Raw genomic sequence first — 25,517 nt, forward strand, 5'->3', positions numbered from 1 at the left:
GCCGGCACATGGTCAAGGTGTCCCAGCCCATGCGGGCGGCCCAGAAGGCGGGAGTCTGTGCCAGTCGTGAGCCAGATGCCAGGGCTGGAGGGGACACGTGTCCCTGTAACTCGGGCTCAAGTGCATGTCGGCCATCCTGCAGTTACGTGTGCACATCTACGTCCTAAAGCCCTGACCTCTGCGTTTGCAGCACGAACGCACACTGGAGTGTGAGCCGTCGGGGTCGGGCCCTCCGCGAGCTCGGTTGTCCGCTTGGCCTGTGGCTCCCGCGCCGCTTGGACGTGGACGCCTGCGGGTGCGTGTGAGCCGGGCCTGGACGCAGGCGTGTGCTTGTGCGCGAATGGAGAGCGCGGAGATGCGCGTGGGTGTGGTGCGAAGCCGTGCTGGGACGCGCTCACGCAGGACGGGAGCCGCCTGGGGGAGGGGGTCTCCCCGGAGGCTTCTCGCAGGGAGGGCTGCCAGGCGTTCGCACCCCTGCGCTCTGACGGCTCCCACATGCCCGACAGACCGTCCGTGGACCTGCCTGCCCTCTACGGGGCTGGACCCCTGCACCGCCCACTGCCCGGTCCCTCTGGGTCCCCCGGACGACACCCCACCAAGCCACCGGGCCACAGTCTGTCAGGTGCGTGGGGAAGGCTGCGCGCTCGGGTGATGCCCGCGGCCCCCAGGCTACCCCTTCCTGAGGAACCTTCTCTGCGAAGCACCTTTTCTGGGCTTTTACCCCCTTGTTTGATTCTTGCAAGGACGTCGTTTGAAACTCCGGGGGCCGTGTTTGCGTCGGGGCCGTCCGTGAGCATGTGGCCTGGTGGGGGCCCCGCGAGCCGCAAACACGGGCAGGGTCTCAGGGGAGGCGTCCGGGCCAGGTGCGGGGAGGCCTGGTGCGCCACCTCCCACCCTGGGGAAGCGAGGGCCGGGCCTTCCCTCACGCCCCGTGTCAGGGACCCTGCTCGCCCTGTGGCCCCTGGAGCAGAGGGGGACGGCGACTGGAGGGGGGCAGCTGTGGGGCTGCGTGTGTGAGCTCTCGGTCTCATCCAGGCACAAGTGGTCCTGACGGGACCCCTGTCTGTCTCAGGAAGCTTCTGGTCTGCTCCCTCTTCGTGGGCAGGGCTCTGTCCCCCAGGGCATTTCGGCACTGCCCCTGGCATCTGGGATGCTGATGCCCTCTTGGGAAGGGGGCAGGCCTGTGTGCGCTCCGCAGACCACCTGTGAGCGGCCTGGAGGTGGAAAGGCCCTGGGGCTTTCCGAGCAGCAGAAGCAAGAACTTCTTGATAGCAGGGACGGTGAGAGCCTGGTTGCCACAGGGAGTGGCCGGATGGCTCCTCCTGGAAAGAAGTAACAGCAGACATAGACCCCCGTGCGTTCGGGGGCCAGACCGTTTCTGTCCGTCAACACGGTGCCGTTCAGACCAGTTTTCCCAGACCCTTGATGTCCGGCGGCTGGTCCCTTGTGGGTCTCCGGTCCACAGCCCCGTGGAAGGGAGCCCTGCCCCCGCGTGCCTTCGGGGCCGAGCGCTAACCCAGGTCCGTGTCCGGTTTCCTGGACGCTTCCATTATTTAGAGGCTTGGAACGCTCCCCTCTTGGTGCGCGGTAACGAGGTACAAGACGTCGTAAAATGTCTTTTCAAATAGGAAATCCAGAAATGTGGTTTTTCTGTTAGAAATTACTAATTACACTAGTAATGATTTTCAAAATGTAGTGTATTGAGGTTATAATTAATACATAATGATTCTTCAATGTAGCCGTGCATCAATGTCCTCTACCTTTTTAATTTTAAACACGGGTTTCTAGGCCGTGAACTGCGGCCAGAGTGTACGTGGGGGAGACCCGGGAGTCCATTTTGCTTCCTGATCCCTGAGGGTCTCTGTGGCTGCTGGTCAAGGCACCTCGAGAGTGATTAGCTTGTTAAGTCTCCTTAAGTGTTCAGGTTCCTGTGGCTAAAACCCACGCACCCGTATGTTTCACACATGGGGGCATTTTCGGGGCCAGGCACAGGCTTAGGCTCCGGAGACAGCCACGAGGCAAAGCGGACTAAGGCAGGCAGAGGGTCCTGCCCTCGCGGAACCCACGCTCTCCTGGTGAAGGAGACGAGGAATGCGACGATGCTGAGTGTTGAGGAAGAGAGGAGCTGGGAGGACGCCACGGGCTGTGGGTTGGGGACTGAAACCTGGGCAGGTGGCCGGGGAAGGTGGCTTCTGAAGAGGGAAGGAGGGGGCGGCTCTGTAAAGGCGGGGCCGCGGGTGCCCTGGTGCTGGAGAGCAGAGAAGGGAGGACGGGTTGGGGCCTCGTGGGCCGGGAGGGGTCCTTGGAGCCGTGCGAGCTCAGTGGCGTTTCGCAGCTGCGTCCCCAGGCACGGGCCCGGGCCTGTGCAGTGCCGATGGGCTCAGCCCGCCGTGGGCGTGTTTTCCGATGACCGGCCCCTCACGCCGTCTTCTCTTCTGTCCCTTTCCAGAGCACTATAGTTATGCCTCCCCTGGCGTCAGCTCCACTCTGCTTCCCGGCTCGGCTCAGCCCTCGCTGCCCGCCCCAGGCCACGACCTGCAGACCTCGGCCCCGGGCATGCCGGCCACCGCCGCCAGTCAGCCCCCGGGCTACGGGGGGGCGGTGGACGGCGGGCCCTCGAGCTACTTCCTCTCCTCCGGCCACGTCAGGCCCAACGGGGCCCCCGCCCTGGAGAGTCCCCGCATCGAGATCACCTCGTACATGGGACTGCACCACGGCAATAACCAGTTTTTCCACGACGCGGAGGTGGAAGACGTCCTGCCCGGCTCCAGGCGGCCCCCCTCCACGGCCACCCTGAACCTGCCCAACCTGGAGGCCTACCGGGACCCCTCGTGCCTGAGCCCGGCCAGCAGCCTGTCCTCCCGCAGCTGCAACTCTGAGGCCTCGTCCTACGAGTCCAACTTCTCGTACCCCTACGCGTCCCCACAGACGTCCCCGTGGCAGTCGCCCTGTGTGTCCCCCAAGACCACGGACCCCGAGGAGGGCTTCCCCCGTGGCCTGGGGGCCTGCGGCCTTCTTGGCTCCCCCCGACACTCACCCTCCACCTCACCCCGCACGAGCGTCACAGAGGAGAGCTGGCTGGGGACCCGCACGTCACGGCCCTCGTCCCCCTGCAACAAGAGGAAGTACGGCCTCAACGGCCGGCAGCCGTCCTGCTCCCCGCACCACTCGCCCACGCCGTCCCCACGCAGCTCGCCGCGGGTCAGCGTCACCGACGACACGTGGCTGGGCAACAGCACCCAGTACACCAGCTCGGCCATCGTGGCCGCCATCAACGCCCTCAGCACCGACGGCAGCCTGGAGCTGGACGGCGTCCCCGTGAAGGCGCGCAAGACCACCCTGGACCCCTGTCCCTCAGTGGCGCTCAAGGTGGAGCCGGCCGGCGAGGACCTGGGGACCACGCCCCCCACGTCCGAGTTCCTGCCCGAGGAGTTCCCGTCCCTCCAGCACATCCGCAAGGGCGCCTTCTGCGACCAGTACCTGTCGGTGCCGCAGCACCCGTACCAGTGGGCCCGGCCCCGGTCCCCCGCAGCCTACAGCAGGTGAGCGCGGCCGGCTTCGCTGGGCGGGGGCGGGGGTCCGGGGGCAGGCGCGGGGCTGGTTCCTCCCAGGCCTCCCCACGCCGCGGGGCTCGCCTGCTCTGGCTGTGGAGACGCCGTCCGTCTGCGCGGGTGCCCCCCAACCGCCTGCGTCTGCGTGCAAGCCCCCTTCTCAGGAGGACCCCAGGAGGCCTCGTCCTCACGGAATAGCCTCCTTCGAGGTCCCGTGAGTTCCCGGGGTGGGGGATCGGGCTGCTGCGGGAGAACTCTGGTGGGGACAGGTCTGTCCCGACAGAGACCCGCACAGCTTCGCACTCACTGTTTTGAGTTGTTTTTTCTTTTACGAAAACCAAACGAGCTTTCCTGCTCCTCGGCCTCCGCCTCACCCGCTTCCTTCTCCCTCCTAATTGCTGCCGCGGCGAGCGCGCAGATGGGGCCTCGGCTCGGCGGCTCCCCAGAGCGCTCCCCGCGGCGGCAGCAGACTCGGTCCGGGTCCCGGGAGGCAGGCGTCCGCTCCCTGGCGGTCTGGCGACGAGATGCTCAGCCGCGGGTGGTTGACTTTCTTCCTGGCGGGGGCCGCCCCTCCGCCGACCCCTCACCCGGCCCCCGTTATTTTTAACTGAACGGCTTTCCCGACAGGTGGGCCGCTAATGACCCCTGGCAGAACGCTTTCTGCTCCGGGATTTGATCAGGACCAGAACGTGCCTCCCTCGCGGGTGCGTCCTCCCCGGGAAGCACAGCTGCTCGCGTGGGGCGCCGCCGGCCTCCTCCCTGTCGCTCTTCTGCCCAAGGGCCTTCTGGGAGCAGCCCGGGGCGAGGGACCCGCGGGTTCCAGCAGCGCGCCCTGCGGTGACAGAGGCCTGCCGGCCGGTGACGCACTGGCACGGTGGGCGGCTCTGCTGGGGGCCGTGTCGGGGCAGGGGCCGGGGACCTGGCTGCGCTGCGAGGGGTCACCGGGGTCACCGAGCTGCAGGCCCGGCTGCACCTTCTGGATGTCTGGATGTCTGCAAAACCCCAGCAGGACACGGACAGTCCCCAGGCCACCGAGACGGTCAGCGCCCCCTTCCCAGTGGCGTGCGGTGTAGACGAGGCATCAGTCAAGACAAAACGAGGCGGCAGGACTTGCCGTGATGTCTCCCGAAACGTTAGGACGTGTCCACGTTTCTGCCCAACGCGGCACAGGCCGCATCGAACAAGCGTCTCTCGGCATTTTAGTCTCCCGGGCTTTCATGCAGGACGTGGGAATTTTTAAAGACCTGTTTGGAGGCGTTTAAAAAATTTTAAGAACAGGTTATGCCCACTGCAGTCTCTCTATAATTAAGTAAAAATAAGATCAGTTCGAAGCCAACTAGCTGGACACGGGGCTCCCACGGTGCAGTTTACGACCACCTGCGTTTTCCTGGACCATGAAGGCCACTGTCTCGTGACTCTGGGCCCTCTCTGGAGCCTGCGGGCAGGACGGCAGGTGGTCTGGCCTCCAAGGCACAGGGCCGCGTGGCCGTGTTGCTCAGCCCCGTGTGTCAGTCTGTGCTCGGGCGGTGGCCACGCGCCACTGGCCGGCGGCTTCCCAGCACACATTGCTTTTCTGGGGTCAGAGTTCGGGCGCCGGCGGGGGCAGCTTCTTCTGAGGCTCAGATGTCTACGCCTCTTCTGTGCTCATGTCTGTGCCCACATGTCCCCAGTTTATGAGGACGTCAGTCACTGGACCAGGACCCACCCAGTGACCGCGTGAGAACATGACCTCTGTCCAAACACGGTCATGTTCTGAGGTCCCGGGGTGAGGACTCCAGGCCCTGAATCTCGGGGGACAGAGTTCGTCGGCCCGGAACAGCCGGCGTCACATCTGCTCGAGGACGGCCGGACGCCTCTCACCGTGGCCCACTGCCTTCTCTCCGGAGGCTCACTGGGCCGGGGCGTCTGCGGGGATCGGGGCTCCGGGCGGGTCACCATGGGTGCGGACCAGACGAGTCTGACTGCGCAGTCGGGACGCGCTGCTGCCGTGGTGTTCGGATCCAGCAGGGATCGCGTGGTCCCCGGGGGCAGCTGCCCCGTCGCAGAGCTCCCTGGTGGGGTGAGGTGGGGGAGCGGGCGCCCGGCATTCCTGTGAGCTCGGCCGGCAGACAAAACCCGGGGAGGCCCCCAGCTCCCCTCAGGAGGCGGGAAGCTAACCTTTCCCCCTGTTTTGGTTCCACATCGAAATGTGTTTCCTGGTCCCTGTTCTGTTCCCGCTGGTCCTGTCCGCTGGTGCCCCGGGGCAGCCGGGGCCAGGGTCCAACAAGAGGTCAGGGCGTTGTCCCCGCAGACTTCCTGCCGCACTCCTGCCCACTCCGAGGATGTCAGCAGGGTCTCCGCTGTGCAACCCCAGGGCCGCCTTTTGCACTGTCTCCAGAATCTGGAACAGAGGTTTTGCCCCCGTCCACCTTCCCTGACGCTGCGTGCGGTTTTGACTCCGTCCCACCTGGAAAAGGAGCTTTTTTGTGAAAACTGTGCCGCACTAGCCTTTCCCGAGGACTTCGGGTGCTTTGGGATCTTTTACCTGGGAGGGGGGAGGGGGATTTCTTTCTCCAAACCCCCCTGTGCAGAGCATTCTGACAGGCCCGCAGCAGTCAAAACGACCCTCCTTCCTGCCGTTGGAAAAGTTACGTTACGTCGGTGAATGTAACGGGAGCGCCTGATAGAACTGCGTCGTCTTATAGTTTAAGTTTCTTGTAGGGGTTAACAGAATGACAAATCCATTCTTAAAGCGTGGGACAGGCGCAGAAATCGCAGTGACCTGCTAGACTCCCCCACCCCCCGAAAACCGAGAATCGTAAGCTCTGTTTTCAGTTCGTTCAGAAGAGAGGGCTTCTGGGCAGAGGTTGCCAGTGGGAACGACCAGCTTCACAGGTCAACCTTGATGCCCCTGCTGGGGCCGCTGGTGTGTGTGCAGAGGCCCGGGGCTGCTGGGGAGGGCCGCGTGTGCAGGGGCGGGGCTGGGGAGGACCGCGTGTCCATTGCTTCCCCGGAAGGCATGGTGTGAGAGGTCTGAGCTCTGAGCAGCTTTTCGGAGCCTTGGACGACGTTCCGTCTCGTGAAGCTTCTTTCTGGTTTCTCAGAGTTCACCGCTGACGCTCTGAGAAGATTCCTTGCAGTGAGTCCTCACTCCCAGCTTGAGAGGAGCCCGGGGTCTGCATTCCGGTTCCTGGACGCCGGCCGCGGGCGGGAGGCTGGGGAGCGTCAGCCCCACGTCTCCGGTGCCTTTCCCGGGGTGTGTGCAGGGCGTGGTCCTTCCTTCTCCTTTGGATGTGGTGTCGCGAGAGTCTGTTAATGGCACAAGAGGAAAAAGGAGCTCACGTACTCGTGTGCTCCCGGAGCAGAGAAATAGTTTGGATCTTTACGGCTCTACGGGTGGATTTTGAAGTCAAACCACTGAGACGTGAGCCGTGGGTCGTTCTGCAGAAAGTCTGGGCGCGGGAGGTTCCGTCTGACCCACGCCCGTCCTCGTCCTGCTCGCGTCCGTCCTGTGCACGGGGCCGTCTCGTGTGCCCAGCACCGAGGTTTCGCAGACCGTGGGGAGCCCTGGCTGAGAGGAAGGATCCGGAGATGCTGTCCGTGACCATAGACAAGTCAGAACTCACTTCTTTTTTCCGTTTTTTTTAAAGTTTGTTTGGCCAGCAAGATTTTACTTCTGTCTTACTTTTTCATTTTTTAAAAAAATATTTTATTTATTTATTTGACAGACAGAGATCACAGGTAGGCAGAGAGGCAGGCAGAGAGAGAGGGGGAAGCAGGCTCCCTGCTGAGCAGAGAGCCCGATGCGGGACTCGATCCCAGGACCCCGAGATCATGACCTGAGCCGAAGGCAGCGGCTTAACCCACTGAGCCACCCAGGCGCCCTCAGAAATCATTTCTGCTCAGACGTTTTCCCCGAGGAAAGTGTGTGTGAGGGGGTCATGTGCCCCCCCACACCCCTGCGTGTGCGCCTCCGAGCGTCTGCCCCGGGGGTCACACCGAGTCGGGAGATGGACTGTCCTCGTTCCAGACCAGACCCTCCACGCAAAGCGGGGACTTACTTGCCCGTGTTTCTTGGGCGTTTACATGGGGCGCGATTACAGATCATGCTGGGGTTTGCTCGTTTGTAAATTGTTCTGAACCATCGTCTGGGAGCTGGGGTTCGAGTCGCAGGATTGGACTGGTTTTCAGTAAAGAAAGCAACTTGCCTCAGGTCCGCCTTCTCACACGGCAGGTGTGGGGTCCGCATGCCGCCCCCAGATGGGCCGCGGGGGCAGGTGTCCCGAGAGGGTGTGTGCCCAGAGCCCCATGTGTCTCAGCGCATTTGGCTCTGTGCCGCGAGGGCCCGGGCATCAGGGCGCCTCTGGACCCCCCTGGGGGCCGCACTGACTCCTGCCAGCCCCGGAGCAGCTTCCCCTCAGGAACGCAGAAGCTCACGCGGAGCTGAGAAGCGGGGAGCCGTGCACAGCCTTTCCCGCGCTTAGGGTCAGGGAGGCTCGGCGGCTCCGCAGCTCTGTCGGGCAGTGGCTCCGCAGGCCGCTGAGGCCCAGCTCCTCTCCCGTGCTCGTAGGTCGAAGCGGGCTGTGGCCAGAGCCTGTGACCGGTCAGTAGGATAACACGGGGTGTGCTCATGTGCAGAGGGGCCTGCGTCGCTGGAAATCGCCGGTTTTCTCCTGGCGTCCCTGTCCACGGTGACTATGGCTGTCCGTGGGGCTGGTTTGCTGCGACGAGTGCCCAGCCCAGAGCCCTGCGGCACCATCAGGGGTGAGCACGGGGGCCCGAGAGCCTCGCGCGGCCCTCCCCAGCGGCCTGGGTGTGGGGGCCGAGGAGCTTGGTGCCCGGGAAGGCAGAGTGTGCCTTGAGGGGGAGGAGCTTGACGGTCAGCACAGACCCTGGCCCCGCAGTCTCAGAGCCCAGCATCTGAGCCGTCTGGGCTGTGCCGCGGGTCCCCTGTTGGAGCGAAGGGGACCAAGTGACCCGGCGCTACCGGGTGGCTGTCTCGGAGCCGCTCTGCAGGCTTCACGCTCCTTCGTGCCCCGTCCTTCGAGAACTTGGAGACTCCGGATTTCTCGGCTTCTGTAAGCAATCTGGGCGTGCCGTTTGCCAACGGGTCCTGGCAGCGCTCGGAGCCCGGGGGGGACGGTCGGGGCGCGCAGGCATCTGCCCCGGGAGCTAAGGGCTGCAGCACACCACAGGGGCGGCCGGAACGCCGTCCCCCACAGGCCCCAGCCCGCCGTCCCGCTTCGCTGTGCCCTGTGCCTGCGGTGCTCCTTCCTGAGCGCCCCACCCCTTCCGTGTCCACAGTCCCGGGGGGGGGGGGCGCATAGTGAGGCAGGAACGAGGGTCCAACACAGAGTCCCCTCTCTCGGTGAGGCTGCAGCCCCCCCGGCTGGCAGCTCCCTCTCGGCTGTTCCGTCTGCGTCTGGGTTTCCGGACAAAGGCTCCTTCTCTGTGTCTCACCGAGTCGCCTGCGCAGGTGAATGTAGGGACCGTCTGTGTGTGGGGTGAGGAAGGCCCGTGTCCCTGGAGGGCAGAGGCACGGCAGGCTGCAGCCCTGAGGCGTGGACGGGACGCCTACCCCCGCCTGTCTGGGTGGGTGCAGGGCAGCCCGCCGGCGGGACGCAGATCTGGGGTCACGGGGTCATGTGGCTTGGAGACGTTTCCTTGCAGCGGAGGTGCCGAACGAGGGCGCCGTGGGGGTCCCAGAGCTGGGAGACGGCCGCCGCCTCCTTGGAGGTCTCCTTGCCAGGATGGGGCCCCGAAAGCAGAGACACTGAGGGGTCGCTGAGTCGTCAGCACCGTCCCTGCGCAGAGGCCTTGCTGTCCCCTCCCTGCACTCTCTGTTTGTGGCTGAGCTTGAGTTGAGCTCCTGACGGGACAGACACAGGCCTGACGGGCCTCCGGGAGCCGGGGGAGGACGGGCGGGGGCCCCCTCTGGGTTCCTCGCTTCTGAGCCCGCACATGGGGCCCAGGGAGGGGTGTGCGGGGCCAGAGGCCTCCTGGCAGGGTCGTGGTATCCCAGGACGGGTCACTGGCCACAGGGGAGGGCTGGGGGCTGGGGGGGACGACCGATGGCCGCAGGGTCTCTCCCCGCTCCTCACTCAGGAGCCCGCGGAGGACGGCCTCGCTGGCCTCCCTGGGCCTTTCCTGCCTCCCCCTGGCTGCCGTGTCCCCTGCTGTCGGCCTGTCCTAGGTCCTGTCATCTCCTGTGGCGGAGCAGAGGGGCTGTGAGTGAGGCACCCCTTCCCCACGGCTCCTTCACTGGAGGGAGAGTCTGGTCCTCGCTCGGGCCTTCTGTGGGACGGCGGGAGGGGGTGCCCCCGAGGGAGGGCCCCGCGGGGAGGATGAGCCCAGGGAGGGGTGCCCGCCCGCAGCCCCGGGAACTGCTGCTGGGTTGTTGGCCAAGGACCTGTCCTGGGTGGACCCTCCTGGCCCCTCAGGACAGGACTCGGGCCGGGCTCCAGGAAGGTCGACCTCCCGCATGTGGGAGGCACTTTCTCAGCCCAGAGCAGGGTTGGAGGGGGGCGGGGCCAGGCCACGCTCCTGTGTGGTCCGGGCTCACCCCTGCCCCGCGGCCTCTGTGCCCAGAGCCCCTGCCTGAGGTCCTGAGAACCCGGATAACCCCGGCTGGAAAGGAGAGGGAAACCAAAACAATCCAGGAGCGGTGAGCAGGCCCCCGGCCGACCCTGGGAGAACGCGGGGTGTTACTCTGATAACGTCCCTTTCCTTCGGTTTCTAACGTCCTTCCTTTGGGCGGGTCTGAGTCCGCCGAGTTCCGAGTTCACGGTCTCGGCTACTTCAGGAAAATAGGACTCATGAAAGCGTTTACAGCTGTCCTCTGAGTGGTTGGTCTGTGTGTCCTGAAGTGCAGGATTGAACCCGCGCTGTTGAGGCAGAAAGCTCGCCTCGCCTCTGGGCTCCAGCCGCAGCAGGAAAGCTTCCCCCGAGATTCCTGGAACCAGCTGGCATGTGCACCCAGTTTTCAGACCCCGTGGCCATGGCATCCCAGGGAATCCCAGGAGGATCGGCAGGCGCCGCGGCTCTAGGCGCTTTCCAGACTGGGCACCTCACCGGGCGGCCCGGAGCAGGAGGATGCTGGGCCTTGGGGACTGGCTGTGTCCCCAGGTGACATCTCGTTCGCAGACAGTGAAACTCCAGGTAGACGAGCAGCAGAGCCGCGGCAGCCCCCACCCAGATGACCACAGCGGCCAAGGTCGTGCGCCTTGCCTCGTCCGCAACAGCCACACTCCGCTTCCTGCGGCAAAACACTGGGCAGCGCTCAGAACAGGGTCCCCTGTCTCGCAGGCGCTTGTCCGCCACCATCCCCCCCGGGCTGTCTCAGCGCGGCCCTGCTGTCCCGTCGATGCACCTGCAGACACAGCGCGTGTCTTTCCAACTGGGGACTTGTGTTTAGAATCGCGGGACCGTGAGCCATGGGGCCCCCCACCCGGGCTGGATTCCCACGGCTGCCCCCGTGGTGTTGCTTGGCGGCTCTTCTGGCCCGGGCAGGCCCTGTTCGGATTTGCTTTGTTTTTCCCAGTTGGTGCTGAATCTGGGTGTTTGCCTGATTTCTGGCCTCAGGTTTTGGCAAAATGGCGAGTGCACCTCCCTCTGGAGGCAGACGTCTGGTGTCCCCCTCGGTGTCAGTGGTCACCGTGGAGATGGTGTAAATCTTAAGTCCTTGGCCCCGTTAGCCACGGTCTCCCGGCTGCTGGCCAGGGCGGCCGCTGCGCTGTGGAACTGAGATGAGGTCTGGGGGCGATTGGCAAGCCCTGGGCCGGTGTCGTCGGGATCACATTGGTTTGGGGTTCCAGGTGCAGACGGTCGCCCACGGCTCAGCGTTTCTCCCCATGGTCGGGCCCCGGGCTTGCTGGGTCCCCCACGCAGAAACGCTGGAGGGAACTGCAGATGCCCCGCAGTGTCCGGCTTTGCCCACGAGCTGGTCGCGGAGCGCCGGGAGGGTCGGCCAGAAGGGTGCTGAGTTCAGTGTCCGGGTGTGGCGTGGAGTAGGCAGCGGCACACGGAGGGCCTCGCGGGGGACGGGGGACAGCCGCTCTGGGGCCGCGACCGTGGCCGGGCCAGTGGGGACGGAGCTCTAGGTGTTCTCTGCTCCAGATCACGGCACACGGCAGGTCGAGGTGCCGTGAGCTGAGCGTTCGAAAAATCCCTTCGTGCTTTTCCTCTGGGGAGGGCACACAGAGGTTCAGTAAAAGTCGAAAGGCTTTTCTCGTGGGAAATGGGCGGCAGCGGTGGCCCCGCGGGCAGGGCTGATTCAGACTGGGAGTGCGGGGCCCCTTCTTCCCCGCAGGAGGCCTCGCCCACGCACGGCAGAGACTGTGACCCGCTCCGCTCCTGCCGTCCCACGGGGCGCCCCCGCACACAGCGCAGGGTCGGCCGGGTCTCCCCCCTCACCCCCCGCAGGGCCCGGAACTCCCGGCGGAAGGGGAGGGCGGGCGGCTGGTGAGGGAGACCCTGCCCGGGGTGGGGAGCAATGCCTTGTCGGGGCTGCACCCGGCACCGACTCAGGCCGGGAGGCGGCCCACGGGCGAGCCTGGCTCACTGGCCTCCTCCGGGGGTGGGGACAATAGTAACGGGCACAGGCTGAACTTCTGTTTCCCAAAGACGAGGATGAGCATCTTAAAAATGAATTTATTTCTTCTATTGTTGGGGGGGAGACTCCGAAGGACCCTCCCGCGCTGACCGCAGAGTCTGGCTGGAGCTCCATCTCACGGCCGGAGATCCCCGAGCCGGCCAGGCCGCAGGAACAGGCATTTCCAAAACTCTGGGTTTCGTAAGAATTCCAGATTCACGGGAAGTGGCCGAGCTCTGCGTCAGCCGCCATCCCCAAGCCTGTCTGCCACGTGCGTGCCTGGACCCTGCTGGGTTCTGGGGGACAAGGGGGTACTTGGCGTCTCTGCTTTGCCCCTCAGTAACCATCCGTGCTGCTGGCGAGGCGGCATCATGCTCGTCTTGCTATGGGCGTGAGCCCTTCCAGAATTCCGGGAACCGTGTGGCTCGTAGGGGCTGCTCGGCTCTTCCTGGAACAGATGCTTCTGGAAGAAACCCCGGGAGGGTGTCCTCGGACGTGCCTGCCAGAGGCCCCTCCGCGCCAGGCCTGGTGGCCGCACCTGGACCCGTTGGCTTTGGGGACAGTGCCTCAAGTTGAGGTTCCTGTCGCCCCGCGAAGCGCTCTTCCTGGGTGGCGTGCTGTGATTCAGTGCTTCACACGGAGTTCCCAGGACCACGTCCCGCCGCCCGAGAAAGCGCAAATCGTTTCCTGTGAGACACGCGTGCGTGCGGGCCGGGAGGGGTGAGTACGGTCTGCGGCGGCTGACCCTAAGGATGCTGGCGGTCAGCTGGGCGGGAGCCGGCTCTCCGGGCCGGCCGGAGGTTTCGCGGCGCTGTGGAGGCGGGGCCAAAGCTCGGGGTGGTTTTGCTCCCGCGGCTCGTGCCTGCGGAGAAGTGGCGTCCGCGAGGCCACCGGGGCCCCAGCGTCCCCGGCCGCCACCTGCAGACGTGTGCGGAGCCTCAAGTGTGCGGCCTCCTGCACGGAGCCTGCGTCTGGCCCACAGCAGTGACCAGGAGGGCGGCCCAGACCTCACTCGGGACTGTCCCCTCTCGCAGCGGCCAGCGCGGTGCTGATCAGTGACCCCGGGAGGGGGTCGTGATGCTCGTGTCCCTTTAACTAAACGCTCGGATGCTGGAGATGCCTTTAGTTTAAGAAAAAGCCGGGGTATCCAGTCCCGCGTGTCATTTTGTCACAATGTGTCCCCTTCCCCGTGAGAAGCTCACGCACGCGCTCCCAGCTGTGGAGACGCAGGAGTGTGCCCACGTGAGCCTCTGCAGACGGCGTCCGTGGTCCACGGCCCGAGGGCTCCTGATCGCGTTGCCCGCGTGGCTTCCGGAAGAGCCGCGTCCCCGCGGGGGTTCCTGTTCGCTCGGCTCCGCAGGAAGCCTGGAGCGGGGCCGCAGCATCCACAGGCGCGCCTCGAGGGGACGCGGGGCGGAGCCATGGGACCCGCTGTCTCTCCAGGCTCTGCCTTGCCTCCCAGCCGCTGAGTTCACTCGAATGGCCGCTTCCGTCGCCTGTCCCTGCACCGTGGGGCCACGCACAGTGTGCAGACCCCGTCTGAGGCCCGAGAGCCCGTTAGCGCCGCAGACGTCATCTTCCGTCACGTTGGAGTGCACGTGCCCTTCACCCAAACTTTGGGGACCGGCTGCCACCCCGCTGTCGGCTCTTTCTCTCTCAGGAGGCGGACGGATCTAAGCTTCTGTGTCTTTGCCGTGGACGGCGTCAGACGGTCTTGGCCGAGGCGGACACGTGCATGAGGTCGCGCAGCACAGAGCCGGGCGGGGGCGCTCCGACGGGCCGTGGTCAGGCGTCCCTGTGCCGTCTCTGACCGCCGCACCCCCTGCCGGGGCTCCCAGAGGCCCTTCTCCTTCCGCGTGGCAGTGTCCCCGGAGGTCGGGCGAGTGGCTGATACCGCGTCTGGGAAATGCCCGCGACCGCACCGTGGCTTTCCCATCATCAGGAAGTCCCGTTTCCCGCGGACTTCGTCCCTGTCCTGGGCAGACGCAGGCTCTCCACACAGGTGTCTTTGTCCCACTTTTAGCTGGTCGCGGCGCTGGGTCGGTTTCTCTAGGGATCCCTGAGGTGTGTCTGCACGGGAGGAACACGCCAGCCAGGCCCCGGCCCCAGGTTTCGTCTCCTTGAAACCGGCTCAGAGCGGGCACGGCAGGCAGGATGGCCGAGCGTAGACACGGGCTCTGGGGAGAGAGGTGGCGGCTGGGCCAGACGCCGGTCCTGTGGGGACATCACAGTCTGCAGCTCCTTATGGCCGACCGTGACCGGTTTACGGGGTGAGACCCAGAGGCATCCTCTGTAGGGAGACAGGACCCGGATTCAAGTGCCCGGGCGCCTCCTTTTGCAAAATCTCACGTTCGTCGTCTGCGCCGCGACAGGCCGGTGTGCTTCCTGTGGGCTCGTCACACAAGCACTGGCACCTGCCATACACCGTCCCTGTCCCCTCCCCAGCGCCAGGACGATAAACCAGCTCACACAGGTGACAGCGTGTGGCACCATGGTTTCCCCGTGTCCTCGTGGTCTTGACTGGAATTGTCCTGCTTCGTGCACGGAGTGTGGGGCCGAGGGGCTGGCGTCCCGCCAAGCAGAAGGGACCCGCTGAGCCCAGACCGCGAGGTCCTGCCCGCGGGGGTGTGGGGTGGGGCTCCCGGCTCTTAGGTCAGGCTCTGACTTCGGCAGTTTTGGGAAGGTCTGCAGGTCTGGAACCCGTCTGACGAGGCGCGTGATCAGCGTCGTTATCGCGAGGGAAGGGTCACGGCGGAGGGTGTTTCCCTCTTGTCCCAGACATCGTCCCGAAGACCCGACGGGCCACGGCGGCGTCATCCTCCCGTAGCTCGCGGCTCTACCTTGTCCTCGCCGACGTGGACGTTAACCGGCTGTGGCGCTGGGGCCGCGCTCGGCGTCGTCCGTAACGCCCTGTGTGTTCCCTTTCAGCCCGTCGCTCCCGGCCCTGGACTGGCAGCTGCCGTCGCGCTCGGGCCCCTATGAGCTGAGGATCGAGGTGCAGCCCAAGCCCCACCACAGAGCCCACTACGAGACGGAGGGGAGCCGGGGGGCCGTGAAGGCGTCGGCCGGAGGACACCCCAGCGTGCAGGTACCGGGGTCATCCCCTGGGGGACGCGCCCGAGCCCAGAGGCGGAAGCTGCGGCCGGAGCGGCTTCTCCCGTCCTCGGCGCATGAGCTCCGCGGCGTGGCCCCGTGGTCTGTGCTTCTCCACGCGTGGTGGTGGAGTGCGGGGACCCTGTAGCTGCCGTCACCGACCCGTAGCTTTGTGTGAAAACGGGAAGCCTGTCCCGTGAGTCCCAGAGGCCGCAGGGGCCGTCCGCGCACCGGGCCGAGGTCAGACACCGCCTGTCCCTCATCTCCCCTGGGGCGGGCGGGTTCAGACGGGGTGGACAGCTGGGAAGCCGCCCGAGGGTCTGCCTCACGTCCTGGTGGCCCGGATGGGCCGTGTGGACGCGGCACCTTCCACCGGTCTCGGGAGACTCGGCCCTGGGAGTTTCCTTTCTGTAAGGTGTCCCGAAGAGCAGTTTGCAAAGAAAATAAATATAACCTTGAAACGAAGATGTTTTATTTTCAAGGACATACATGTCAGAGGCAAGGAGGGCCGCCCATGTGGCTTCACAGAGCCCGCTGCCCTCCCCTTCCCCCCTCTGCTCAGCCTGGGATGGCCGTCAGCCGCCCCGCGTCCCGGTTCCCCGACAGCCAGTCCCGAAGAGCACTGGCCAGCGTTTGCGGGAGTTCCGCGGACGCGACGCTGCCTTCGGTGTGGAAGGTTGATGTAAAGACTTCCTTGGAGAAGGTGGAGTTTCCCGGGTGTGGCCCCTGGCCCAGGAGTGCCCTCTGCCCCACACAGACCACGGGGCCGGAGCTCCTGGGTGGGCCCATGGGCTGGTCCCACCGGCTTCCCAGCGTGGCGTCTGTCCCTTTCCCTGCCTTGGGCTTCCTCAAGCAGGATGTGGGAGGGAGGGAGGACCTGCCGGGAGGCGCCGGGCGTCGGGGAGCTCAGCACTCACGGGCAGAGGAGCCGCACGCAGTCGGGACTGGGCTGGGGTCTCCTGCCCACGTGCGGGGCTGATGCTGGACCGGATGTCCCACCCCAGACACTTGGAGGGGAGTAAGGTTCTTGGCTTTTGAGTTGGAACATTTGTCATTGGTCGCCTGGGGACCCCTCGGTAGCCGAGACACAGGTAGTGTCGCTGCCTAAAGGTGTCACCCTTCACCCCGGGGAGGACGCGTGGGCACGGAGCTTGGCTGCTTGGACGTCAGTGGACTTTGACACGTTGCCGACAGGCTCTGACCCTCCTGCCCAGCCCCGTGGTGGGACTCTCGGTGGCTGCGTGCAGACGGCTTTACTCTCCTGCCCAGAGCTCCGGGCGGTGGACGGGGCAGGTTTGCCCCCTGTTCCCCTGCCGACCCGTGGGCCCCAACCTGTCATGGGGGGAATGTGGAGGGTAGAGGGTGCTCAGCAGGGCACCTGTGTCTTTATTTTATGCCATTTAGATAAGAAGAAATCATGCGGGGATGGAGCCGCAGCGAGAGAGCGTCCGCCCAGGCGGCAGTTGGACCGGTGGGCGGGCGTGGGGCGGTGTTTGTGGCTGCGTGCTCGGTGCCAGTCAGTACCTGCTTGCTTGGCCAGAGACCGTCTGCACACGACGGCGGCCGGACGATGTGGACGAACAATGCCGCATTAGCCGAGCTCCGTAACTTGACACTTAACTCCCTTTCCCGCTGCTGCTGCTCGAGCAGATTGGGCCGGTGCGGGAGGGAATGAAGCCGCCCCAGGAGAAGAGAGAATTGGGCAGCAGAGGAATAATGGCCAACGGCCGGCCGCATTTCTTGAAATTGCAGCAGCAAGGGGCCTGGGTCCTGCCCTGGGGGGAGCCGCCTGCAAACGTTACCTTTTGTGTTGAAATGCAAAGCTCGGGCTCCTTGGGGACGCCTCTGGGCTCCCTCGAGAGCCACTCCTGGAGGACTGGGGAAGGCGAGCCTTGCGCCCTGGGGGCTGCTGTTGGCGTCGCACCTTACTGGAGCCCCCCCAGCCTCAGGATGGTGTTCGTAGTCAGTGTAGACATCACGGGGAGAATTGAGGCAGTTTGGAGAAATTAACAACTTGAAACAGTATTTAAAATACGTTACGAATTGTTTCAGATTAAGCGAAGGCAAACGGAAGAGGCTGATTATGCGTTTAAAGGGGTGAGCCCCCCCAACCTCGCACGTAAAATGCAAAAAGTGAACGGTCGACAGAAAAGGTCAGGTGCCGTCCACACTTCTGGGGAATTAGTAATCAGCGCTTTCTGATGGATGCGCGGCAGAGTGAGAGTGTGTGTGTGCAGGGGTGAGGTCAGCAGTTACGAAGAGGGGGCTTTGGGGGTTTGCTTTCTTTTTCAGTTGGTGGACCACAAATTGGGTAAAAATAGAAATTGCGCACAATTATAAAACAAATGAAAATAGAAAAGCCTCCCGTTGCCGCGAAAGCACACTAACCACAAGGTTTTATTCTGTGCTGAGCTATTTTCGCGTATCCTCTGACACGGTCTCCCGCGTACGCCCGCTGCTGCCTCTGCAGGGGCCGGGCCACGCCATGGGCCATTCCTGGGGAGCCACGTAGCCCACTGGCTGCTCTGTGGCCGGTGGGTCTGCGGCAGGGGGGCTCCGGCCCGGGCAGACGAAGCCGCCACAGGCCCCGGGGAGCCCGGCAGGAACACGCGGAACCGCACCTGCCGCCGTTCACCAGACTTTCAACCCCCGGCGCCGTTTCCTGCAGACGCAAGTGCTCCCGCCGGGCCCCAGAGGGAGGACCTGCTCCTTTTCCGGAGCGTCAGTGGTCGCGGGAAGGAGCCGCCCAGCCCGCATCCAGGATGCACGGCGACGCGTGCGGTGTCCTTCCCAGACACAGTCAGAGCAAGACCGCGGGGTGGGGAGGGCCTTCCGTGTCCTTGGGGTCCCTCCTCGCTTACGTGCGTGGCCGGAAAGCGTCTCAGCAGGCGGGTGCTGGAGGAGGCCAGTGGGACCCCGGCCTGCGTTGTTTCTCCTGAGCTCCCGTGCTCATACCCACAGTCAGTGCTCCTGGGCCTCCCGGGCCGCCCACCCTGCACCCTGGGTGTCGTCCCAAGCCCAGGAGGTCAGTCTGCTCCTGTCCAGGGGCCGGCATCTTGGTGTGCCTGAGAGCAAGGCCCCCTGGGTTCTCAGAGGCCCGGCCCTGGGTCCTGGGTGGGGAGAGCAGGCCTGCCGTGGGCCTCACCTTTCGGGGTCGGGAGTGGGGGTGCGGGAAGGCCGGCCCTCCTCCAGGCTGCTGCTGACACACCACGGCCTCCTGCCACAGCGTCCCCTCTCCGGGGCCCACGGCGTCGCCACCGGCGCTCTGCTGGTTCTGGTTTCCCTGGGCCCCGTCCCCACAGCAGGGTCCCCTGTTCCCACCAGCCCTGCAGGGGCCCAAGCAGCGACCTGGGGGACGTCGCTGACCTCTGACCCGGGGTCGAACCACCCCTCTGCTCACCGAGTCACCCAAGCACGTGCTTGACAGCGTCCAGCCCACCTCCCAGGAGGCTCGCGTGTGTGAATAATTCAAAGGTCGCAGAAACCGGAAACCCAGGGAAGGCCTCGTGAACTTGGAAGCAGCGTGTCGGGTCCGCTCCGTGTGCCGCCAGTTCGGTTTCTGGTCCCTGTGAAGGGGCAGCGAGGCCCCTTCTGGCGATGGTGGAATTGGCTGTGGACCCTCTGCAGGACGTGGGGGGGCCCCGGCCATGTGGCAGGTGTGGGGGTTGCTGGGGCTGGGGCGTGGGTCCTGGCCGCGGGCGCGGGTGTGGTCCGTGGGGGTTCCGGCCCCGGGCGCAGGGAGGGTGGCTGTGCCCTGGGGTGCCAGTGTTTCCCTGCACCTGGCTTCTCGGCTTGCCTGGGCCCCCACAGAACGTGGTGTTTGCTGCCACAGCAGGGCAGAAGCCCCGAGGGCATGGACACAGCAGGGAAGCCGGCAGGGACCCTGGCCACCATGGTGACTCATTGTTTCACGCAGCTCGTGGCCGGGAGCGAGGATTCCAGCGGCCGCGGAAACGTCCTGGGGTTGGAAGGTGGGCGTGTGCGCTCCCAGCTGGTTTCCGGCACTCGGGGTCTGGCCTATAGGTTCTCACTCGAGTCGTCCTAGTGGGCGTTGCCTCCTACTTGCAGGACAGGGCTGTTCACCCGGAAAGCCAGGATTTCCACGACAGACAGACAGATGGGTGTTCCCGGACGATGTTCTTACCTGATGGCCAACGTGCGGGGGCTTCTGGGTGTGAGCGTCAGGATCCCCAGATCCCGGGGCCACACAGCAGCCAAGAACCACACCAAGGGAGGTAAAATGCAGGTCTGACCCCCCTCCCCCAGCCATGGCCGGCCGTGGCCAGCGTGGCCACCCTGCACAGGACGTGGACTCGTGTCTCACAGGGCTGCCCCTCCCTTGCCGCCGCGTCCAAGCAGGGGGTCTGCTGAGCACACAGGCTTCTGCCGGCACCGGCTGCGCCCCGCACGCCACGGGGCCACGACCGGCGCTCCTGCCCAGCACGTGTGCAGAGGGCCGTCAGCTTGTACAGCCAGCGAGGGCTTGTCCCCCGACGGAAAGCCAGAGGGGCTTCCTGGGGCCATGCAGAGGGATACCCCAGTCTGCACGCCCTCTAACATTGTGGCGTCCAGCAGACCGAAGGTCGTCTTCGTGCGGGAACAACGGGGTCGCGTTGCTGTCTGGACATGTGACCTCGGGCGGGTCCCTGACCGTGGGTTTTAAACAACTGTGTGCGTTTCGTCACTTAGCAGAGCTGGTGGAAGTGTGGGTCGGGTTTTCCTCGCGGCCCCAGATGCCCCCTTGGGAGTCAAGTCCGTGAGTCGCGAAGCAGTGGGAGCCGCCAGCAAGCCTCTGATTCGAGGCTCCGGCCTCCTCGTGCCGGGCTGTCCCGACTCCAGAATCAGGTGGTTCCACTCAGAAGCTCTGCCGCTGGCCCGTGATTGTGCCCGGTTCCAGTTAGCACCGGCGGGTTCCCGAGCCGTCCTCGGAGGGACCGTTTCCCGCACACAGGTGGGCGTCTGTGCTCCCTGTGGCCGAGCATCCGAAACGTCAGGTCGGGTGCGGGCGGGACGGGGCGTCAGGCGGTTCCCTGGGACAGTGGTGAAAAGCAAGCGTCCTTGATGAAAACACCAGAGCGGGGAAACCCACACCCCCCGCTGTCCCTCTCCGGGGGTGCCGAGCCACAGGCACCGGGGCCCACAGGGCCAGTCCGGCTGGGCCGTCTCTGTCCCACGTGCTCCGAGGCTGGGCGTCCTTCCCGCCGGCTGGAACCTCCGCGCGGGTGCCGGGCACAGCCCGGTGTTTGGCCTGTGAGCAGAGCTCTCCCCCTCAGGAGGGAACACCGGGTGTCGTCCCCCAGGGCCTCACTGACCACAGGCCAGCGTGGGGAGAGGTGCAGCCCCGACGCAGCCTCATGCTTGCAGAAGGGCAGGGAGATGATGTACGGGCCGCGGGCAACAGCTCCGTGGGGCCCCGTCTCCTGCACGTGGGTCTTGGGAGCCGACATGGGCCGGGGACAGTGATCCCCTATCCAGGTGCTCCGGTCTTCGTTCACCCTTTGTCTGGCCGTGCCTTCCGAAGGCTGTCGTGTCTTCGAGGGGGAGTCTCTGGACGAAGGACGCTTCTTTCCTGCGCGGCTGAGCCTTGGCCGCCAGCTCTGCGCCAGTGGGGGTGGTCTCGCCGCGCTGGGCTCCCCCCGGGCCCCATCTTCCGGGAGAACATGGGGCTCTTGTCAGCACAGACACCGCTCGGCCCGCCCGTGGGCCCGTCTGTGCCGAGGCGGGACGCACAATCATGCCTTGACCAGCCCCGTGGCCCTGGCTGCCAGGAGAGGTGCCAGCCGGGCCGCAGGCCGACGTCCCATCGTGCCACCATGTCAGCCTTTGTGCTGGGGCCCTGCCCCACGGTCCCCTGGGTCCCCGATGGCCAGCACCGAGGCCAGGCATGGGTTCTGCAGGGTTCACCTGTCCGTCCACACCTCCTCCTCGGACCGCAGAGCCAGTTGGACTGACCAGGTGTTGTCCTGCCAGGACTCCTAGGCGCTGCCCTGAGGAAGAAGAGGGTCGGGGAGCACAGCCTCAGGGGTCCCTGGGCGGCCCCGCGTGGGGTCCCTGGACGGCAGGGGGTCGGGGAGGTAACAGACGCAAGCTTTGTGCCACCAGGGCTGCGTGAGTGCTCCCCACCGTGCAAGCCCACGTACCGTGGACGTCTGTGTGGCAAGCGGGTGGGAGGCTTTGGGCATCAGGTGAGTGACCTCTACAGGGACACCACCTCGTGGGACCGGGCATTCCCGTGTGTCCAGGTCTCTGGGGGCGGGTCCCAGGAGCTCCTGGGAGCCCTGAACGTGTCCCCGTGGGAGCCTCACACCTGTGCCGAGTCACAGCTGCCACATGGCGGATGGGGCTTTCCTCGAAGACAGATGTTTCTAGAAGTTTGCTGTCTCTCCCCTGCGGCCAGGCTCCTGGGTTGCTCTGGGGTCTGGAACCACCAAAGGTGTGTTTGCCGCCGTGGTTCACTGCAGTGTTTCCTCACAGTTTCTGGGGCCTTTGGCACTGTTTCTAGATCATTTTTTTCTCAGCAGAAAGTCGGGGCTTCACAGCACGTTTTTAATTAGAAATGGTAAATGTAGTGTTTCCGTGCGAAACATTCTTTGCTCCGAAGTTAATGTAACTTCTTTCCCGTGCCTTCCACGCGTGTCTGTGTGGTCCCCCATCGTCCGCAGCGCCCCGCACACCAGCTCCGTGGGCACGTCTGAAGATGCGCCGTCCACGCGCAGGGTCAGCCTGCAGGGGTCGGGCTGGGCAGCCCGTGGGGGTGGTTCGGAAGCTTTGCTCCTGCGTGGGGCGGGACCCCTGTGCGCCATGAGCCAGCGGGCGGCGGGTCTGAGTGCCGGTTGCCCGCAGGGAGCTGTCCCACCGTGGCCACGGCTAATGGGGTGCCCCAGCTCCCCTCCCCCCGTCTGGCCTCCGCCCGTCGCCCTCTGCTGCAGCGGGAGCCAGTCTGTAGAGTCTCCGCTCTGCCCTCGTGGCGTGTGGCCGGAAGCCCTCCACGAAGACCCTTAGGGCACTGCCATGGCGTGGCCGCTCTGACTTCGGGGCTCCTGCCCATTTCCTTGCTCTCGGAGGGCAGGGCCACAGTGGACCGGAGCCTGACCCGTCCCTGACACACAGACACGTGCCGGTTGAGGGGCAGCGGCCACAGAGGACAGGGCTCGCACGCACTGACCGCATCCGCCGCCTTCGTCTGCTCCGTGTGTGTGAGCCCTGCCCCCTGCCATCCGGCTCCACGTCGGCGGGCGCGGGTCTGCGGTCTCGACCATGAAGGGGGCGGCGGCGGGCTCTCCTGGGCCCCCCGAGCCACGTGCGCTGGTTCCCTGACCGCTGGAACACGAGATTCTGCATCTTGGCAGGTTGGCTTTGCCAGGGCCAGAGGAGGAGCCCCAGGACTCACGCGTTCGGGTGAGCTCGCCAGCGGGGCGTCTGTGAGGCCCAGTCGTGGGCGAGGACGGGGCCCCATTTCCCTCGGTCACCACCGGACACCAGGCTGGCTCTGGCCTCCCAGCCGTGGGGCCGCCCAACGCTGCGCACCTGCTCTCAGCGCCCGCGAACCTGCTCTGGGAGGCGACGTGCCGGTCGTGGGTGCCGGGGCGGCTGGAGACGTGTGACGCCAGCCCCACTGCAGCCTCCCCGACGCGGCACGTCCGCCAGCGAGAGCGGACACGCCAACGGCGCTTGGGCCCGTGCGCTGCCCACGGGAGCCAGTGTGGCCACGGGATGGTCGAGCCTTGCGCCTCCTGGCCGCCTCTGCTCTGCCCGCGTATGTTCGACACTGGCGTCTGGTGCCGGGGCAGAAAATACACTGAGCGGACAGTTGACCGTTAAAGTCCGTGACCACTTTCACATCCCTCGTTAACTCGAGCCGTCCTGTTGGCGAAGTGGGTATAAGCCCAGAGGCAAACCGTGTCCCCGTGCCACGCGTGGGCCCTGTGGCTGGTCCCGAGGGGCAGCCTCCGGACGTCTGTGCTTCCCAAATGCTTACACGACAGACCCTTACCCACTTACTGGGCGGTTACAGTTTACTTTTTACCGTTCAGAAAGAAAAATTCTGTGTGTCAAAATGCAGGACACCCTAGAAATGAGCTCGTTTTCCTGAAAGGAGCAGCGCGTAACCCCCTCGAGCCGTTTGTCGTCCGTGGCTCAGTGCGGTTCAGACCCGTGCGAGTAGGCGACGTGCGCCGCACAGCCCTGCTGCCGCCCGAGGGCGAACCTGGTTAGGACCTTGGTCAGACCCTTCGCTCCCGGGGGGATTCTCGGCTGTAATGGTAGCGTGTAGAGCACACCCATGCACACGCATGCCACACACGTGCACGTGCACACCCACAGGCACACGTGCGCACACAGACGGGCAAGTGTGCACACAAGTGAGCCCTTGTGTACTTCGCGCGTGTGCGCGTGTGCGCGTGTGTGCGCGCAAGGACGTGATGTCACTCTCCTCGCTCTCTGGCCGTGACACGGGTGTGGGCCTTCCACCCCGAGGTCCTTTATCTCCTCCCTTCTGGAGGCTATGCCTGGGCTCCCGTATTTCCGGGCCTCCGTCCGGGGCGTGTGAGCTACCGTCCCTGCGGTGCATGCTCGGTTTGTGCTCCGTGTGCCCGGTGTCTGCGAGGCGTGGCCGTGAGGACGGTGTGCTTAGCCTTACTGCAACGCGGCCGGTCCCCGTCCACACTCTCCCCCGTGGGGTTCTGCTGACCACAGCCGACCAGCTCTCACAGCCGGCGCGGCTCAGACGGACACTCCGGGCGCAGCCTGAGAAGAGAAGGGGCGGAGACTTGGACCGAAACCGAAGCCATTGAGGCCGTGGGGCCCAGGGCAGCCGGGCCTGCCTCTGCAGTCTGTCAGAGAGGCTCAGGGCTCGGGACAGACGCGGACCCCGTCCTGAGGTCCCCCTTCTGATTTGGTTGAACACGAGGCCATCCTTCGTCCTTCTCCAGCCGCACGCTGCTGCCACGGCAGCCGCTCGACTTGCCGTCGCTGCCATCCGATGCTCCGGAGCGGCCGCGCCCTGTCTCCTGTGTCCCTCAAGAGGGAGGCGTGACCCACTCTGTCGTGACTCTGGTCACTCGGACCTCGTTCCCGCCAGCCGAGGGGCCGGTGCAGGTCTTGTGGGAGTCCCATCCTTGAGAGAGGGCAGAGTCCGGGTGTGGGACAGAGGGGCTGCTGGACCCGCCCGGCCAGGCTTGGCTGGCTGCCGGCACGGGGCACAGTCCAGGCAGGTGGGCTGCACAGACGGGCCTGCGGGCGTACGCATGGCCGTCACGGGTGACGGAGGCTCTCCAGACGTTCCCGCTCAGAGAAGCCGGGGCTTGTGGGGACGACGCGCTGTGTGTCCTCACTCAGGGCCACCCGTGAGTAGCGGCTCCCAGACGCCGGCGGAGCGGAGGCAGCACACGGTCTTCCCGCGACTGAACCTCCCTGCACCTTCCTGAGAAGACGGCACGACGCCGACGTCCACCTGGAAAACAAGCCCGTTTTTCCTGCAGTCCTTCCCTTCTGTTCCACGGGTCGCTTACAGGAAAGACGTTCTCAAGTTCCACGGTTCAAAACCGGTGGATTTTCTGCCGCGGAAAAGGTCAGCTCAGTGGCACTGTTGAAAATGACTTGGCGTGGTGTCCCGTGGGGCCCGGATCTCTGCTCCACAGACGCCGTCGGGATCTCCTGCAGGTGCTTTGGGGCGAGGCCTGCAGCTGGGGCCCGTCTCCTCGGCCTGCCTGCTTCTCCCAGTGCCCGCCTGCCCAGGAGCTGCTTCCTGACCGCGGGCCACGTGCCAGTGGCCTCTCTGCCCGCGTCCAGTGAGACGCGCAGACACCGTCCCCGTCCTGCTGCCGCACCGCCATCGCCTCCTCGTCTGGGGACCAGGCTCTTCCTCACTCGCGCTGCTCGGGTTCGCAAGTCCCTGTGGTCGCTGCAAGGTTGGCATTAAAGAGGCGTTGAGCTGCACTTCCCTCTCCGCGTGGCCCGTTTGGGCCTCGTGGGAAGACACGAATTTTACACGGGGTGAAACGCACAGCTTCCCCGTGAACGGACGGCCGCGAGCGGTGGACAGGGGTCCCGGGCTGGGATGTCCCCACGCCCCGCCAGCCGCCCTGCTCCAGAGGACTTGGCCCACTTGTCACTCGCCCGTCACCTCCCCGGAAGTGCTGAGTTCAGCACCAGAGCTAAAAACAAACATTTTCACGTGTGGAAAACCTAGCGGTTCTTACACCTTGGAAACGGAGTCCTGCGTTTTGTTTAGTTTGGTTGAAGCAAAGAGAGGTCATTGTTGTGACAGGTAATTGTATAAATGGTGTTTGGACAGACACTAAACG

At 65.2% G+C, this 25,517-nt stretch overlaps 1 protein-coding gene across 3 annotated transcripts in view; it reads left to right on the top strand.

The window, feature by feature from the left end:
* NFATC1 (nuclear factor of activated T cells 1) overlaps nucleotides 1-25,517 on the top strand; it is a 92,528-nt gene that overhangs the window by 10,361 nt on the left and 56,650 nt on the right. For all 3 annotated transcript variants that reach the window (XM_046025246.1, XM_046025249.1, XM_046025248.1), the window contains exons 2-3: nucleotides 2,450-3,542; nucleotides 15,049-15,208. In XM_046025246.1, coding sequence (XP_045881202.1) covers nucleotides 2,450-3,542; nucleotides 15,049-15,208 — 1,253 coding nt within the window. The remainder of the gene's footprint in view (nucleotides 1-2,449; nucleotides 3,543-15,048; nucleotides 15,209-25,517) is intronic.

The sequence above is a fragment of the Meles meles genome, chromosome 12 (genome assembly GCF_922984935.1).
Source record: "Meles meles chromosome 12, mMelMel3.1 paternal haplotype, whole genome shotgun sequence".
In the NCBI taxonomy this organism is placed as follows: domain Eukaryota; kingdom Metazoa; phylum Chordata; class Mammalia; order Carnivora; family Mustelidae; genus Meles; species Meles meles.